This window comes from Erythrolamprus reginae, chromosome 6 (assembly GCF_031021105.1).
Source record: "Erythrolamprus reginae isolate rEryReg1 chromosome 6, rEryReg1.hap1, whole genome shotgun sequence".
NCBI classification, from domain to species: Eukaryota; Metazoa; Chordata; class Lepidosauria; order Squamata; family Dipsadidae; genus Erythrolamprus; species Erythrolamprus reginae.
Genome location: NC_091955.1, coordinates 81,667,913 through 81,686,144, shown reverse-complemented (window position 1 = coordinate 81,686,144; position 18,232 = coordinate 81,667,913). Strand labels below are relative to the sequence as shown.

Here is an 18,232-nt window from a genome sequence, read left to right as displayed (position 1 = left end):
GTACCACTGTACTCAGAATTCTGTTCTTACCTCCCAGGACAGCCACAAATTTCTCCAGCAGAAACAAAATCTGTTTAATATACATCAAATTCTTGGCCTTCAAGCGTTTCCTAAAACAGATCAGATGATATATGAGTGTGCAAGGATAACACAACACAAGACAGCCAGGCTGAGCTTAAGAATATAACTGGTAAAGCCCAAGGAAGGAATAACATGAGTGACGAGAGACATTTTATGACTATCTTGACTTACCACCACGATGGGCATTATGGTCATAAGTCAAGGACTATCGATAACAGTGATGGTGAACCTATGGCACGGGTACGGAGCCATATCTGCTGGCACTGCCCTAGATCAGCTCCAACGTGCATGTGTGTGCCGGCCAGCTGATTTTTTGGCTGGCATAGAGGCTCCGGGAGGGCCTTTTGGTTTCCAGGGAGCCTCGGGGGAGAATGGGGGAGGGCGTTTTTACCCTTCCCCGGCTCCCCAAGAAGTCTTTGGAGCCTGGGAAGGGTGAAACATGAGCCTACTGGGCCCACCAGAAGTTGGGAAACAGGCAGTTTCCAGATCTACAGAAGGCCTCCGGGGGATAGGGGAAGCTGTTTTCGCCCTCCCTAGGCAATGAATTATGAGTGTGGGCACTCGCACATGCATCATCATCATTATTATTATTATTATTATTATTATTATTATTATTATTATTATTTATTAGATTTGTATGCCGCCTCTCTCCGTAGACTCGGGGCGGCTCACAACAGTGATAAAAACAATAATGACAAATCTAATAATTAGAATCTAAAATAGCAATTATACATATAAAAATCTAAAAGAGAAACCCCAGTAAATAAAAGCATACATATTGTGCACAGAAACTACATAGGCAAGGGGAAAGTGTCTCAGTTCCCCCAAGCTTGACGACAGAAGTGGGTTTTGAGGAGTTTACGAAAGGCAAGGAGGGTGTCGGCAGTCCTAATCTCCAGGGGGAGCTGATTCCAGAAGGTCGGAGCCGCCACAGAGAAGGCTCTTCCCCTGGGTCCCGCCAGACGGCATTGTTTAGTCGACGGGACCCGGAGAAGACCAACTCTGTGGGACCTAACCGGTCGCTGGGATTTGTGCGGCAGAAGGCGGTCTCGCAGATAATCTGGTCCGGTGCCATGAAGGGCTTTATAGATCATAACCAACACTTTGAATTGTGACCAGAATGATAGCACACGCCCACACTCTTTCGCCACTCATAGAAAACAAGGTACACCATCACTGACCTATGTGCAGGTCCAATCTAGACCATAAAACTACTCACTACCTGTGTTTCTCCTTCTGTCCATCTAAGAGTGGAAAGTTAGAAATTGCCAGATAGTGTTGTGGTTAGCTCTGGCCCAGCTCCTGCCCCAAGGACTGTGGATGTGGGGGAGACATCCACATGCTGCAGGCCTGTTTTGCCCCCGGTTGAATCTGCTGATGAAGGCTCCTCTGACCAAGAAGACATGAGTGACAGAGAGGAGAGTGGGGCAGACAGCTCAGAAGGAGATCAATTATCTAGCTCCTCCTTGGATTCAGAACAAGAGTTAATGATACAGCCACGCATGAGGAGAGCGATGCATAGGCAGCAACAACTGAGAGATTATTATCAAAGAAAATGAGGCCACCTGTGGTTGGGTGGGGCTGTGGTAATTAGTGAGGCTGCTATAAATACTGACTTTGACCTTTTGTGTGCTGATTTTCCCCCGCTTTGAAACTAAACCAGAGCAAAGTGTGTTTCACTTTGTGAAAGAAGAAGGACTGTGAATTGCCTCACAGCTGCAAGCTAAGTATCACAGAACTGATAAGGGACTTGTACAAATTACCAGTTTGTTTGGAGACGAGTGCTCTTGGCTATACCAAAAGAGGGCTTGGTTTAAGTGAATTTTCATGATAAAGAACATTGTTTTGAATTTTCAAACGTGTGTGTGTGTGTCTGAAATTTGTACCTGTGAATTTTTGGGAGGACTCTACCAGAGAGCCCGACAGAACAGATAGTTTGTAGCAAATCCCAATTTCCCGTTGTATGCAAACGTAGCCAACTCACATTTCCACAAAGTCGCGAACACTCACCTGTATCGTTCCATGTACTGAAGTAACTGAGAGTGGGCGTGGCACAGCTAAAACGGATATAAAACATGAGACAATATTGAGGTTTATCTTGACCAGCATCGTTTTGGCCAAAAGGCTTTCTGGGAAGCCCACAAGCAAGAAAAGTACGTAGTGACATAATTCACTCTGGGTGTTAGATTAACCACTAAGGGTGAAGGTTTCTTTCTGAGCTTGTGGATTGGTTTCCAAATGTTTCCATTACCAGACTAAGTAACATTGTCAGTGGAGTTTGAAGGGGACAATCAGTTCAATGTTATTCTGTTTATTTATTTTTTATTTATTTATTGGATTTGTATGCCGCCCCTCTCCATAGACTCAGGGCGGCTAACAACAGTGACAAAAAACAGCATGTAACAATCCAATACTAAACAACTAAAAAAAACCTTATTATAAAACCAAACATACATACAAACATACCATGCGTAAATTGTAAGGCCTAAGGGGAAAGAATATCTCAGTTCCCCCCTGCCTGACGGCAGAGGTGGGTTTTAAGAAGCTTACAAAAGGCAAGGAGGGTGGGGGCAATTCTAATCTCTGGGGGGAGTTGGTTCCAAAGGGCTGGGGCCGCCACAGAGAAGGCTCTTCCCCTGGGTCCCGCCAAACGACATTGTTAAGTTGACGGGACCCGGGGAAGGCCCACTCTGTGGGACCTAACTGGTCACTGGGATTCGTGCAGCAGAAGACGGTCCCTGAGATATTCTGGCCCGATGCCATGAAGGGCTTTATAGGTCACAACCAACACTTTGAATTGTGACTGGAAACTGATCGGCAACCAATGCAGACTGCGGAGTGTTGGTGTAACGTGGGCATACCTGGGGAAGCCCATGACAGCTCTCGCAGCTGCATTCTGCAAGATCTGAAGTTTCCGAACACTTTTCAAAGGTAGCCCCATGTAGAGAGCGTTACAGTAGTCAAACCTCGAGGTGATGAGGGCATGAGTGACTGTGAGCAGTGAGTCCCGGTCCAAATAGGGCCGCAACTGGTGCACCAGGCGAACCTGGGCAAACGCCCCCCTCGCCACAGCTGAAAGATGGTTCTCTAATGTGAGCTGTGGATCGAGGAGGACGCCCAAGTTGCGGACCCTCTCTGAGGGGGTCAATAATTGCCCCCCCCCCCGGGTGATGGACGGACAGATAGAATTGTCCTTGGGAGGCAAAACCCACAGCCACTCCGTCTTTTCAGGGTTCAGCTTTATAAGGGGTTGAGCTTTTTATAAGGGGTTGGTGTGGTCAGTGGGCCTTGTGATGGTGAAGTCATGTCAGATGAGGGTCGTGTGATAGGTCAGGTGTGGGTTGCATCAAATGAGGTTGTGATAGGTCTTGTGAGGAGGTCACATCCAGTTTGGGTTACTGGGAGTGAAATGCTGGTTGTGGGAGGGGATTATGTGGGTTTGTTGGCTGGGTGTGTGGTTGATTTGAATGAGGGGTTCGTACGCTGGTTGTAGGCCAATGTTTCTTTTGATGGAATTGCTTGTGGGATGCCAAACCTATGTTAACCAGGTACGTCCATCTCAAGAGACTGGGAGTAATTTACATTCATAGAAGAAACATAAAAGGCCACTGAAGCTGACTGCTAGATCTGGAGGTCACCGGTTCAAATCTCATCACCGGCTCAAGGTTGACTCAGCCTTCCATCCTTCCGAGGTGGGTAAAATGAGGACCCGGATTGTGGGGGCAATAGGCTGGCTCTGTTAAAAAGTGCTATTGCTAACATGTTGTAAGCCGCTCTGCGTCTAAGTAGAAGGGCGGCATAAAAATTGAATGAATGAATGAATGAATGAATGAATGAATGAATGAATGAATGAATGAATGAATGAATAAATAAATAAATAAATAAATAAAAGACTGATGGCAGAAAAAGACCTCATGGTCCATCTAGTCTGCCCTTATACTATTTCCTGTATTTTATCTTAGGATGGATCTATGTTTATCCCAGGCATGTTTAAATTCAGTTACTGTGGATTTACCAACCACGTCTGCTGGAAGTTTGTTCCAAGGATCTACTACTCTTTCAGTAAAATCATATTTTCTCATGTTGCTTTTGATCTTTCCCCCAACTAACTTCAGATTGTGTCCCCTTGTTCTTGTGTTCACTTCCCTATTAAAAACACTTCCCTCCTGAACCTTATTTAACCCTTTAACATATTTAAATGTTTCGATCATGTCTTTTACAAAAAAGCCTGACAGGGATGGCAGTGAGCAAAGAGACCACAAGAGGGAAACTGCAGGTAGTAGAGGAGAGACCCTCAAACCCGACTCACCTGTGACCCTGTCACCTGAGTGCTGTGGATGGAAGCAATGGTATCGATCAGATTGTGAGCTTCATCAATTATCACCACCTGATCCTTCAACTGGATCCCAGATGCCTTTCGGGTACCTTCATGCAGAAGCATTTGGTATGGCAGCACCACCAACTGCAGGGAAGACAGTGGAATGCACAACTATATACACAAACACACACACACACACCCCTTTATGAGTGAGTTGGGTCTTATTTATTCAATCTTATTTGTTAGATTTTATATTTCATCATTTTTCTAAGAGTTCGAATCCATCTATCCAGCCATCTATCAGCTCATCTGTCCATCCATCATCCACCCATCTAAATCCATCTATAATTTATCTAAATACTGTACATCTATCTGTCTGCTGTCTAAATCCATCTGTCCATCCGTCCATCTGTCCATCCGTCCATCCATATCTAGCTATCATTTAGCTATCATCTAGCTAGCTAGTTATTAAATTTATTTTCAGTCCATCTTGCCAGGGGTTACTCTGGGCAACCTCTAATAATAAAATGGGGGAAATTATTTTAAAAAATAGTAACAATAAAAAAATAAACTGGGAAAGTACATTATTATGAAATTAAAAGCTAAGGTGATATTTTTATTTATATCATATCATAGACCACCCATCTCTGACATGGCGAGGTTCTATAATCCACCATTTTCACCATGCTGGGCTTGTCAATATGAAGTTTGCTGTTTAAAAATTGAGAATCCATTTACATTCCTATTGCGTGTGAATTCAAAGCAAACAAGATGTAAAAGGTTCCAAGCACGGAATTGTTTACAAAGGAAGAAGAAAACTAGGAAGACTGGGAAAAAAATGTTGATCAAAAGCACCAGCCTAACCATTCCGGAGTGATTTAGCGAAAGGATGTAAGGCTACACCAGGGATGTGTTCCGGCCCATTCGTACCGGTTCGCCCAAACCGGAAGCAAACCCCTGGAGACATCACAATGACATCACTTAAACAGATCAGTCAGTGCCGATCGGTCGGCGCCGCCATCTCCCCCCCCCCCCATTTTATTTTAATTCGGAGCATGTGTAGAGTTCTGGCACTATGCATGTGGTCACAAATATTTTTTTTGAAATTTTTTTTGGAGGTGTTGTGGATAGCTCTGGCCCAGCTCCTGCCCCAAGGACTGTGGATGTGGGGGAGACATCCACATGCTGCAGGCCTGTTTTGCCCCCAGTGGAATCTGATGATGAAGGCTCCTCTGACAAAGAAGACATGAGTGACAGGGAGGAGAGTGTGGCAGACAGCTCAGAAGGAGATCAATTATCTAGCTCCTCCTTGGATTCAGAACAAGAGTTAATGATACAGCCACGCATGCGGAGAGCGATGCATAGGCAACAACAACTGAGAGATTATTATCAAAGAAAATGAGGCCACCTGTGCTTGGGTGGGGCTGTGGTAATTAGTGAGGCTGCTATAAATAGCAGCCTGTGGGTTTGGCCTTTGAGGAGGATTATCTGATCGTTGTGTTTCGTGCCTGCTTTGCTGTGTTTGACCTTTTGTGTGCTGATTTTCCCCCAATTTGAAACTAAACCAGAGCAAAGTGTGTTTCACTTTGTGGAAGAAGAAGGACTGTGAATTGCCTCACAGCTGCAAGCTAAGTATCACAGAACTGATAAGGGACTTGTACAAATTACCAGTTTGTTTGGAGACCAGTGCTCTTTGCTATACCAAAAGAGGGCTTAGTTTAAGGGAATTTTCATTATAAAGAACCTTGTTTTGAATTTTCAAACGTGTGTGTGTCTGAAATTTGTACCTGTGAATTTTCGGGAGGAGTCTACCAGAGAGCCTGACATAACGGGGTGGTGGGGTGGTGGTAGATTTTTAAAGATTTTTTTCCAGATTTTTTGTTACCACACATGTGCGTGCATGAGAAGCGCATATGCGCCCACACGGTGCGCCCATGTGATGCAGGACAGAGGGAACCAGCTGTGAGGTAACTTTTAACACACACCTGGGCTACACACAAAGAAACGAGGCCAACTGTTTCCAGACGTCAGCAAAGCGTCGTGAGGCAATCCACAAATATCTACCTGAGCAGCCGGGATGGCGTATCGGCTTCCGTAATAAGGGCAGGCCTTCATTTTTTTTCCCAGAGAAACCAGCTGCTCTATATCTTTCACTTCCACCAGCACTTCATCCCGAAGCAGCTGCAGAGGCTCGTAGGAGTTAAAAGGACACACCGTTCGGCTCACGCGTCTCTTCTTGCCCTCTGTTGGCTCTGCTCCTGTGTTCTTTTCTGAGGGGAAATAGTCAGAGGGGAAAATTTTCAAAGCCATAGTCCTCCAGACGTAGTATTTGAGGTCCTCCAGACTTCAAATACTACGTTTAGACAATTTACAGCTACGCCGCCTCGGAACTGATTTAACTGTTGTTCATAACACCATACATCACAATGTACTCCCTGTTAGTGACTACTTCACCTTTAACAACAACACAAGAGAACGTAATAGATACAAACTAAATGTAAATCGCTCCAAACTACACTGCAGAAAATACGATTTCAGCAATAGAGTGGTCAACGCCTGGAATTCACTACCGGACTCTGTTGTTTCCTCCCCCAATCCCAAAACCTTCAACTTTACATTATCTACAATAGACCTCTCCCCTTTTCTAAGAGGTCTGTAAGGGGCGTGCATAAGTGCACCTTCGGGCCTACCGTCCCAGTCCTAATGTCTTTTTATCTTTTCTATCTCTACTTTATACTTACATTATTATTAATATTATTATTATTATTATTATTATTATTATTATTATTATTATTATTATTATTATTATTATGTCAATACAACTCAGCAAACGAGATCACTATGCTGGATTTCGTATTTCATCACCAGTCGGGTGCTTCCCAAGCACCTAGGACTGCGTGATGTAGTGGCGAATTATCTATGCCGATCCCAGTAAAGCGGCCTTTTGCAATTGACAGATGGAGATTTTGTCAATTCCAATGGTTTTCAAATGTCTGCTGAGATCCTTTGGTACTGTGCCCAGCGTGCCAAGTACCATTGGGACCACTTTCACTGGCTTATTATTATTATTATTATTATTATTATTATTATTATTATTATTAATTAGATTTGTATGCCGCCCCTCTCCGTAGACTCGTAGTTGTTAAACATACTACAATACAATACTATCTTTGTATGACAAATACATAAATCAACATTGTCAAGACAGTGTGCAGGAAGCAAGATCTTGCAAGGGGACCCATACTTGCGTGAGATTTCAGCAATTTTTTGCTTCTACGCATGCGCGGAAGCAAAAAAACACACCAAAATCTTGCTCGTGCGTGCCCTCTCACAAAGTTTTGCTTCCTGTGCATGCACAGAAGTAAAATCTCATTGGGACGCACACACATGTACGCCGGCGACCCAAAGCTGAGCGCGCATCACACCAATAGCGGATAAAACTGCAGAAAAAACAATTGCTGCCAACCTGCCTTCCATTGAGGACCTGTATACTGCACGAGTCAAAAAGAGGGCGGGGAAAATATTTACTGACCCCTCACATCCTGGACACAAATTGTTTCAACTCCTACCCTCAAAACGTCGCTACAGAGCACTGCACACCAAGACAACTAGACACAAGAACAGTTTTTTTCTGAACGCCATCACTCTACTAAACAAATAATTCCCTCCACACTGTCAGACTTTCTACTAAATCTGCACTTCTACTAGTTTTTCTCATCATTCCTATCACCCATTTCCTCCCATGTTGACTGTATGACTGTAACTTGTTGCGTATATCCTAAGATTTTTATTAATATTGCTTCTTCATTGCTTATTTGACCCCTATGACAATCATTAAGTGTTGTACCACATGATTCTTGACAAATGTATATTTTATTTTATGTACGCTGAGAGCATATGCACCAAGACAAATTCCTTGTGTGTCCAATCACACTTGGCCAATAAAAATTCTATTCTATTCTATTCTATTCCAAAAACCAAAGTCCATACACGTCACAGTGGTCGCCTTTGAAGGAGTGCTAAATATAATGCAATCGTCATTTCTATATTAAGGGTGTCAGGGGAGCCCGCCTCTAAAACAAAGCTATGACTGTGAGACAAAACTCGTAAGGACGGTGTTCTTGCACAAGGTCCCATGAGATTTGAGATTTTTAATAAGAAAAACTAATTTTAAAAAATATTTTTGTGCGCTCCTGACTGTTTTTCTCCTGACATTGCATGAGATCAAATACCAGGGCCTCAAGGCGTACAAAAGCTTCCATTCAAATTGGTCCGTGCACAAAAACATTCCATTTCAAGCATGAAATTAGTCTATTGAGTGTTCTGTCTGGGTGCCCCCAGACTTCAACACCAACTGGAAAAAGCAGCCAGACACGCTGGTAAAAGCAAAAGCACTTTATAGTTTGAAAAATAAACACAGAGAAAAACCTGTTCTTCCCAACAGGCAGGCTATGAGACTTCACAGCAGAGTCCTGATGGCCAGACAATACAGCAGACTTCTTGCTGGCACACCCACCACTGTAGAGAATAAGACCCACACCTTTTTCCCCCAAGGTTTCAGTATTCAAAGTCACAAACCAGAATTCCAAGACGCCAAAGATCACAGCCAGGTCCCAGGACTCCCAAAGATAATACTCCACAAGCCAGGAAGGGTGGGTCTGCCTTTTCAGCCTTTCCAGAGAGCACCACACCCAAACCCAGCTGTTGCCTCTTTAGTGCTGAAAGTACCTGGCTAATTGTCCCCTTCGTTGTGTTGCTCTTCTCTGCCGGAGATCGATTATTGCTTGTGCATTTTCATCTAAGGAATCCAGGCTGCTTGCTGGGGAGAGCTCCCTCTCGGGGGACTCTGGCTGTCCTCCCTCTCCCTCAGCCTGAGATTCCTCCTCCCTGTCTGCCTGAACCTCCTGTTCCTCATCCTCCCCCTCTGAGCAGGAAGCCGGCAGACGATCAGCCGTTCCCTGAGGGGCCTCAGACGGAATCACAACAATTGAGTACCGCTCCAAGTATTTCGGAAGAGTTTTACACCCAAAGAGATCTGTTTCAGTGCAACGTTCTGTTTTACACTGATGAGCATTTTTGAATACATTGAAAACAGCCACTTTCATAACCCAAACAGGAACTTTGGAGAAAGTTTTACACACTTTGCATCCAAGCATCCACCGACTGCTTAGTGGTTCCTGCTACTTACGGTGATTTTCAATTGGACTCTAATGTAAGCAAAATAGCAGAATTCACTTATATTTCAAGGCCAAGAAGACTGCCTATCTCTAGGAAAGAAAACCTAACCACAGGTACAGAAGAATCCCAACATTATTTTATTTTATTTATTTATTTTGTCCAATACACAATGAGGGTTTTAGTGGGTATATATCTATATACACATGGTAAAATACATGATGAAGCTTACAGAGGATATACAGTGTTCCCTCGATTTCCGCGGGGGATGCGTTGCGAGACCGCCCACGAAAATCAAATTTCCGCGAAGTAGAGATGCGGAAGTAAATACACCATTTTGGCTATGGACAGTATCACAAGCCTTCCCTTAACACTTTAAACCCCTAAATTACCATTTCCCATTCCCTTAACAACCATTTACTCACCATTATTACTGGTACTCACCATTGAATAAGACATTTAGTGATCCAGATATTTATAAACATAATTATTTATTAACAATAATTATTTTTTTTGTTATTTATTTGCAAAAATTATTAGTTTGGCGATGACATATGATGGCATCGGGTGGGAAAAACCGTGGTATAGGAAAAAAACAGCAAAGTATTTTTTAATTAATATTTTTTGAAAAACCGTGGTATAGGCTATTCGCGAAGTGAAAGAATAGAAGAAGAGATATACCCTGTTTCCCCGATAGTAAGACACCCCCGATTGTAAGACGTATTGGGGGTTTCAGGGGTTTCGGCTAATATAAGCCGTACCCCGAAAGTAAGACATATGTCTTACTTTCGGGGAAACACGGGGGTATTGCCGCCTCCCTCTCATCTAGCTGCGCGCCGCCTCCTGCCCACGTCCGCACCGTCCCCCTCTCCATACGTCACCGCGTCTGCCACCTCCCTCTGATCCAAATGAGCGCCGCCTCCTGCCGACTTCCGCGCCGCCCCCCCTCCATACGTCACCGCGTCTGCCGCCTCCGTCTGATCCAAATGAGCGCCGCCTCCTGCCCACGCCTGCGCCGTCCCCCTCGCCATACGTCGCCGCATCTGCCACCTCCCTCTGATCTTAATGAGCGCCGCCTCCTGCCCACTTCCGCGCCGCCCCCCCTCCATACGTCACCACGTCTAAATGTTAATTTTATGGTTAAAACAAAAAATTCGACAATTTTTTTCCAATATAAGACATACCCCGAAAGTAAGACATAGTGGGGCTTTTGGGGATAAAAAGAAAGTAAGACACTGTCTTACTTTCGGGGAAACACGGTAGGAATAGAAGAAAGGCATAGGAGATATAGGAGAGCAACAGGACAGGGGACGGAAGGCACTCTAGTGCACTTGTACTCGCCCCTTACTGACCTCTTAGGAATCTGGATAGGTCAACCGTAGATAATCTAAGGGTAAAGTGTTGGGGGTTTAGGGATGACACTATGGAGTCCGGTAATGAGTTCCACGCTTCGACAACTCGGTTACTGAAGTCATATTTTTTACAGTCAAGTTTGGAGCGGTTAATATTAAGTTTAAATCTGTTGTGTGCTCTTGTGTTGTTGTGGTTGAAGCTGAAGTAGTCACCGACAGGCAGGATGTTGCAGCATATGATCTTGTGGGCAATACTTAGATCTCGTTTAAGGCGTCTTAGTTCTAGGCTTTCTAGGCCCAGGATTGAAAGTCTAGTCTCATAGAGTATTCTGTTTCGAGTGGAGGAGTGAAGGGCTCTTCTGGTGAAGTATCTTTGGACATTTTCAATTAGCAAACTACCAAGATAAAAAGATTGGGATAAACCCCATATCTTTCCCATCACTTGCATAGACGGCATGGAATATTTACTGTTGTTGGGACACTATAGAGCACTGCACACCAACTAGACACAAGAACACTTTTTTCCCAAACATCATCACTCTGCTAAACAAATTATTCCCTCAACACTGTCAAACTATTTACTAAGTCTGCACTATTACTATTTTTTTCTCACCATTCCTATCATCCCATCTCCTCCCACTTAGGACTGTATGACTGTAACTTGTTGCTTGTATCCTATGATTTTTATTAATATTGTTTCTTCGTTGCTTATTTAACCCCTATGACAATCATTAAGTGTTGCACCTCATGATTCTTGACAAATGTATATTTTCTTTTATGTACACTGAGAGCATATGCACCAAGACAAATTCCTTGTGTATCCAATCATACTTACTTTCTTTCTTTCTTTCTTTCTTTCTTTCTTTCTATCTATCTATCTATCTATCTATCTATCTATCTATCTATCTATCTATCTATCTATTTATTTATTAGATTTGCATGCCACCCCTCTCCTTAGACTCGGGGCGGCTCACAGCAACAATAAAACAATGGACGACAAATCTAATAATTTAAAAACACTAAAAAACCCATTATTAAAAGCAAACATACCATGCATAAACTGTATAGGCCCGGGGGGGATGTCTCAATTCCCCCATGCCTGGCGGCACAGGTGGGTTTTAAAGAGCTTACAAAAGGCAAGGAGAGTGGGGGCAGTTTTAATCTCCGGGGGGAGCTGGTTCCAGTGGCCACAGAGAAGGCTCTTCCCCTGGGTCCCGCCAAACGACATTGTTTAGTCCAGTGTTTTTCAACCAGTGTGCCGTGGCACACCAGTGTGCCGCGAGACATGGTCAGGTGTGCCGCGAAGCTCAGAGAGAAAGAAAGCAAGAGAGAGAAAAGGCAAGAGAGAAAGAAAGAGAGAGAGAGAAAGAAAGAGAGAGAAAGAGCGAGAGAGAAAGAGAACAAGAGAGAGAGAAAGAACAAGAGAAAGAAAGCAAGAGAGAGAGAGAAAGAGAGGGAGGGAAGGAGAGAGAGAAAGACATAGAGGGAGGTAGGGAGGGAGAGAGAGAGCAAAAAAGAGGAAGGAAGGAAGAGAAAGAAAGAGGAATGGAGAGAGAAAAAAAGAAAGAGGAAGGAAGGGAGAGAAAGAGGGAGGGAGAAAGAAATAGAGTGAAGGGGAGGAAGAGAGAAAGAGAGAATTTTTTGTCCAAACTTTTTTTAGCCGCCCCCTCCCCCCCCCCCCCGCTCAATGTGCCCCAGGGTTTCGTAAATGTAAAAAATGTGCCGCGGCTCAAAAAAGGTTGAAAATCACTGGTTTAGTCGACGGGACCTGGAGAAGACCCACTCTGTGGGACCTAACCGGTCACTGGGATTCGTGCGGCAGAAGGCGGCCCCGGAGATATTCTGGTCCGATGCCATGAAGGGCTTTATAGGTCATAACCAACATTTTGAATTGTGACCGGAAACTGATCGGCAACCAATGCAGACTTGGTCAATGAAGAATTCTATTCTAGTCTATTCTGTTCTATTCTATTCTTTAGCAGTACCCTCTGGTTGAAGATTGTTGCTGCCATCACTTTAACAGACACAGCTTTCCATTTACTCGACTTCAGCAAAGTAATTAAATGGATCTATCAGGACACCTTGACATACCACGTTTATTCTTCTGCATCTCCATACAACGGTCATTGATGAGCTGGACAGATCCCAGGCATCGCACTTCCTCATTCACACATAGGTTCTAAAATAAATTGACAGGTACAAACAGAAATCAGTTATTTATTTATTTTTGGGGGGGAAAGTTATTTTTTCTCCACAATTTCCATATATATACTGCACACACAAAAAATTAAAGGGAACACTCAAATAATACATTCTAGATCTGAATGAATGAAATATTCTCATGCAATACTTTCATTGAATATATTTTCATTGAATACTTTGTTCTGTACAAAGCTGAATGTGCACGACAGTATTGAAATTGATTGTCAATCAGTCTTGCTTCCTAAGTGGACCGTTTGATTTCACAGAAGTTTGATTTACTCGGAGTTATATTGTGTTGCTTAAGTTTTCCCTTTATTACTGCACTGCAGTAGTCGAACCGAAGTAATTGCAGTAATTGAAAAATAAAAATATGTACTGCTGAAGACCGTAAGAGTATAAAAGATGAGAATGGGTCCCAAATACGGCCACCGATTGAAGCTGCTCCTTGCTAGACCTAGCTATCATCCCTGGAGCTCATTGCAATGAGTTGTTATATACCGTATTAATTAAAACTCTTCTCTTTGTCTAGAATAAAGAGTTAATTAGAGTTAATTAATCTGTAATCATACCTTGACAGGATGTCTGTATACCATATGTCATATATTATCCATTTATTCATTGTAACTAAATTAGTAAAGATTAATCTTTTGTACTTGTATACACAAGAAACTTGTTATAAATAATAAACTACAAGTCCAGAGAGAGGGGGGCTTCTGAACACGGGGCTGCTCAGCTGAGAGATTTCTATCTTGGGCAAAGCTTTGCTCAAGAAATCATGCCTTTGTGCCTATGACTACTACATCTTAATGTAAGTTGTATCTTTAATGATGGCTTTTTCTCGTGATCCTCAGTTGCTCATGAAATAAACCTCTGTATCTCAAAGTAAGATTTATTGTTTGTGGTTTGTCTGTGTGACTCTTTTTTATTTTTGCTGGAAAATATGCCGGGGTGGCGCAGCAGGTAGAGTGCTGTACTGCAGGCCACTGAAGCTGACTGCAGATCTGAAGGTCAGCGGTTCAAATCTCATCACCTGCTCAAGGTTGACTCAGCCTTCCATCCTTCCGAGGTGGGTAAAACGAGGACCCGGATTGTGGGGGCAATAGCCTAGCTCTGTTAATAAGTGCTATTGCTAACATGTTGTAAGCCGCCCTGAGTCTAAGGAGAAGGGCGGCATAAAAATCGAATGAATGAATGAATGAATGAATGAATAAAAATAAAATAAAATAAATAAAATAACTGCTCAAAAAAATAAAGGGAACACTTAAAAAACAGAATATAACTTCAAGTAAATCAAACATCTTGGAAATCAAACTGTCCACTTAGGAAGCAACGCTGATTGGCAGTCAATTTCACATGCTGTTGTGCAAATGGAATATTCCATGAGAATATTTCATTCATTCAGATCTAGGATGTGTTATTTGAGTGTTCCCTTTATTTTTTTGAGCTGTATATTTTTTTTCTCACAGCTTTGAGAAAGATACCAACCTGCCGAGAGCCCAAAGATACCAGACGAGTCTCCTTACTAAAAGGGCTCTTCTGAACTTCGTGGATAAATTGAGCCAGCTGGGAATGTGTCCGGCTACAGTAATAAATCTGCAAAAAGAGATTGAGAAGATATCAGGATCCTATTCATGAAGAGCAGAATTTCACAACCTGGGCAACTTTAATTTGTGTGGACTTCAACTCCCAGAATTCACCAATCAGCAAGGCTGGATGGCTGGATGGATTTTGAAGGAATTTCGTTCCTAAACCAGCTAATGGACTAAATTCTTTAAGTTTTCCCGTTGATATTTCAGTACAGAATCTGTGGTTTGTTTTCCACTGCCTCCTCTCTTTATTTTGATTCTTGAAATACTGAATAGAGATTACAAGACCAGAGGATTGTTGGAGTAAAGATTTTAATATAAACTTAAAAGTTAAAGGCTCTTGCAGATAACTTGGTGTTTGCATTTGGAGGATCCTTTAACGGGATTTGAAACAACAATGGAAAAACAAAAAGAATTTGGTCCATTAGCAGGTTTTTGTTTAAGCAAACAAAAGATGAAGAAGTTAACAAAAGTATTAAAATAGATCCAAGGGAATTAATGAATAAAATGAGTTTTGAGAAATCAATTATTAGCTGGATATCATTATGACAAATATGAAACATAGAAACATAGAAGTCTGACGGCAGAAAAAGACCTCATGGTCCATCTAGTCTGCCCTTATACTATTTCCTGTATTTGATCTTAGGATGGATATATGTTTATCCCAGGCATGTTTAAATTCAGTTACTGTGGATTTATCTACCACGTCTGCTGGAAGTTTGTCCCAAGGATCTACTACTCTTTCAGTAAAATAATATTTCCTCATGTTGCTTTTGATATTTCCCCCAACTAACTTCAGATTGTGTCCCCTTGTTCTTGTGTTCACTTTCCGATTAAAAACACTTCCCTCCTGGACCTTATTTAACCCTTTAACATATTTAAATGTTTCGATCATGTCCCCCCTTTTCCTTCCGTCCTCCAGACTATACAGATTGAGCTCATTAAGTCTTCAAAATAATTGCAAAATAATTAAGCTAAGACATGGAATGGGGTTTAAAAAGAATGGGGAAAACTAAATTGTCTTTGCTAGGAGTATTTTTGTGATAAAAATGAACGTCTTGCCTGGAATGATGTTTTTGTTTCACACAATACCTGTTTTGACAACTAAATAGTGAGAAAAGAAAATTACAAATATTGAATCATTTAATTCCATATTTTGTCAGCAAATATTGGCAGCATGGTATTAGGCTGCTTCTGGGCTTCTTTTAAGATTGGCTATCCCTGATTTAACTACCAAATTTTTCGGAGTATAATATGTACCTTTTTCCCCCACTAAAAGAGGCTGAAAATTTGGGGGCGTCTTATGCTCTCAGTGTACTTTTTTTAATGCTTTTTTTTTCAGCCCTAATGAGGTGCTAATGATCTTTCCAGCTTGCAGGCTTTTTTCATTGCTACTCCTCCAAATAAAGTTTTTCCAACCCTAAACAGGGGGTAAGTTAATGTGCCGATAGATAGATTTTTGTCTCTATTTTCCTCTCCAAAAACTAAGGTGCGTCTTATATCTGTTGCGTCTTATACTCCAAAATATTTGTTATGTTTGGAAATGAAACAAGGTGCTAATTTTCTCCTGAAAGAAGAAAGAAATAAAGAAGAAGGGAAAGGAGGTGTCCAAAGAGTTTACTATTAATTCCCATGGATGGTTGGCCTTCTCGGGTCCCGTCGATGAAACAATGTCATGTGGCAGGACCCAGGGGAAGAGCCTTCTCTGTGGCGGCCCCGACCCTCTGGAACCAGCTCCCTCTGGAGATTAGAATTGCCCCCACCCTCCTTGCCTTTCGTAAACTCCTTAAAACCCACCTCTGCCGTCAGGCATGGGGGAATTGAGACATCTCCCCCGGGCCTATACAGTTTATGCATGGTATGTTTGTGTGTATGTTTTTGCTTTTTAATAAGGGGTTTTTAGTGACTTTTAAATTATTAGATTTGTTGTATATTGTCCTATTGTTGTTGTGAGCCGCCCCGAGTCTGCGGAGAGGGGCGGCATACAAATCTAATAAATAATAATAATAATAATAATAATTATTATTATTATTATTATTATTATTATTATTATTGTTGTTGTTGTTTTGCAAAGCAACTGCAGGAAGAAACATATACCCCTTGCAACTTGCCTTTGCAACATGTTCTTCCTGTAGGTCATCATCGTCGTCACTATCCATTCCAGTTAACCTGAAGCGTGAAAACAGAAAAGTTAAGGTCAGAAACATTTTTTGTCATACACTAGCCACGGGCGGAGCTTTGACGTCACGGAGACGTCCTTCCTGGCCGGCCAAAACATGGACTCCAGGAAGGATGTCTTCGTGACATCAAAGCTCCGCCCATGGAATTCCCTATTGGGATTCCCCACCTCCGTTTGAGCCTCCCGACCGGCCGACAGCTCCACCGCTCTTTTGCAAAGCTGACAGCCGGGCGGCGGGGCTTCTCGGCGGCCACCCAAACCCGAACCCGAACTTTTGCCGAACTTCCGAGTTCGGCATTCGGGAGAAAGCTGAGAAGCGCCAGGCTGTTTCAAAAGGTGACAACCGGGTGGCGGCGCCCAGCAGAGCGCCATTTTTGCGTGTGTTTTTTTATTGCACGCATAAATTGATTTTACATTGTTTCCTATCGGAAACATTGTTTTGTCTTACGAACTTTTCGCCTTACGAACCTCCTCTGGGAACCAATTCAGTTCGTAAGACGAGGTATTACTATACTGCATTAATATGTAACTATATGTTTATGTTATTACATTTTTTTTGACCTTATGGACCTCCCTTTCCCTCCCCCTTTTTAATATTTGAAATTTAATAAACTATATTTTTTTTTAAAGACCAAAGACATCACACATGAATGGGGCATACTTTTGTGATTTGTTGTCCAATGTTAGTGAATGCTGACGTATCATCCAAAACATCATGCCACCTTTGACATGTGTGCCATTGCTGTAATACACATCTATCCAAACATTGGCTTCTGGATTTAATAACTGCAAGATTCTATCATCTTTTGGGAGGAGCGTTTGATGGAATACCTCTTGCCGAGTCTGAATTGAGCTCAACTCCTACCTATACCAAAGGCTTTCGTGGATACTAACTTAATCTTTATAGAAAACTTGCAAGAGAGATATGTATTTCTCTAGAGAATTTAATTCCTTGCTTCAAGCTCTTGTAGTCATACTAGTAGTGTTGGGCGAACCCATCGAAGTTCGGATTCGACGGGTTCGGACGAACGTGGTGGAGTTCGGGTAAGTTCGCCAAGCCCGAATCCGAACCCCAACACCTCTGGCCCCACCCTCCCGTCTTCCGTCAAAGCAGCCCGCAACCGCCTGTCTCCTTTTATTTCTTATGGAAAAGGCTTGGACACCGCAGCCGCGACTCCTCCTTTAATTTCTTTCACCACCGCGCACACGATCATGTCAGTTTCCCCTGTGAAAAAGCAGAAGATGGAGTCGGCGCTGGAGCAGCTCAAGCAACACACCACCATGGTGGCTCATGACCGTGGTGGCTGAGCCTTTTCCGTAAGAAATAAAAGGAGACAGG

The 18,232-nt window shown here is 42.8% G+C and overlaps 1 protein-coding gene across 3 annotated transcripts in view; it reads right to left on the bottom strand.

The window, feature by feature from the left end:
- The window catches only part of DDX11 (DEAD/H-box helicase 11), a 67,221-nt gene that overhangs the window by 38,158 nt on the left and 10,831 nt on the right, over nt 1–18,232 (bottom strand). For all 3 annotated transcript variants that reach the window (XM_070756443.1, XM_070756441.1, XM_070756442.1), the window contains exons 6-12: nt 16,826–16,883; nt 14,614–14,721; nt 13,018–13,105; nt 6,464–6,669; nt 4,391–4,543; nt 2,092–2,138; nt 31–110 (exon numbers count right to left, since the gene is read on the bottom strand). In XM_070756443.1, coding sequence (XP_070612544.1) covers nt 31–110; nt 2,092–2,138; nt 4,391–4,543; nt 6,464–6,669; nt 13,018–13,105; nt 14,614–14,721; nt 16,826–16,883 — 740 coding nt within the window. The remainder of the gene's footprint in view (nt 1–30; nt 111–2,091; nt 2,139–4,390; nt 4,544–6,463; nt 6,670–13,017; nt 13,106–14,613; nt 14,722–16,825; nt 16,884–18,232) is intronic.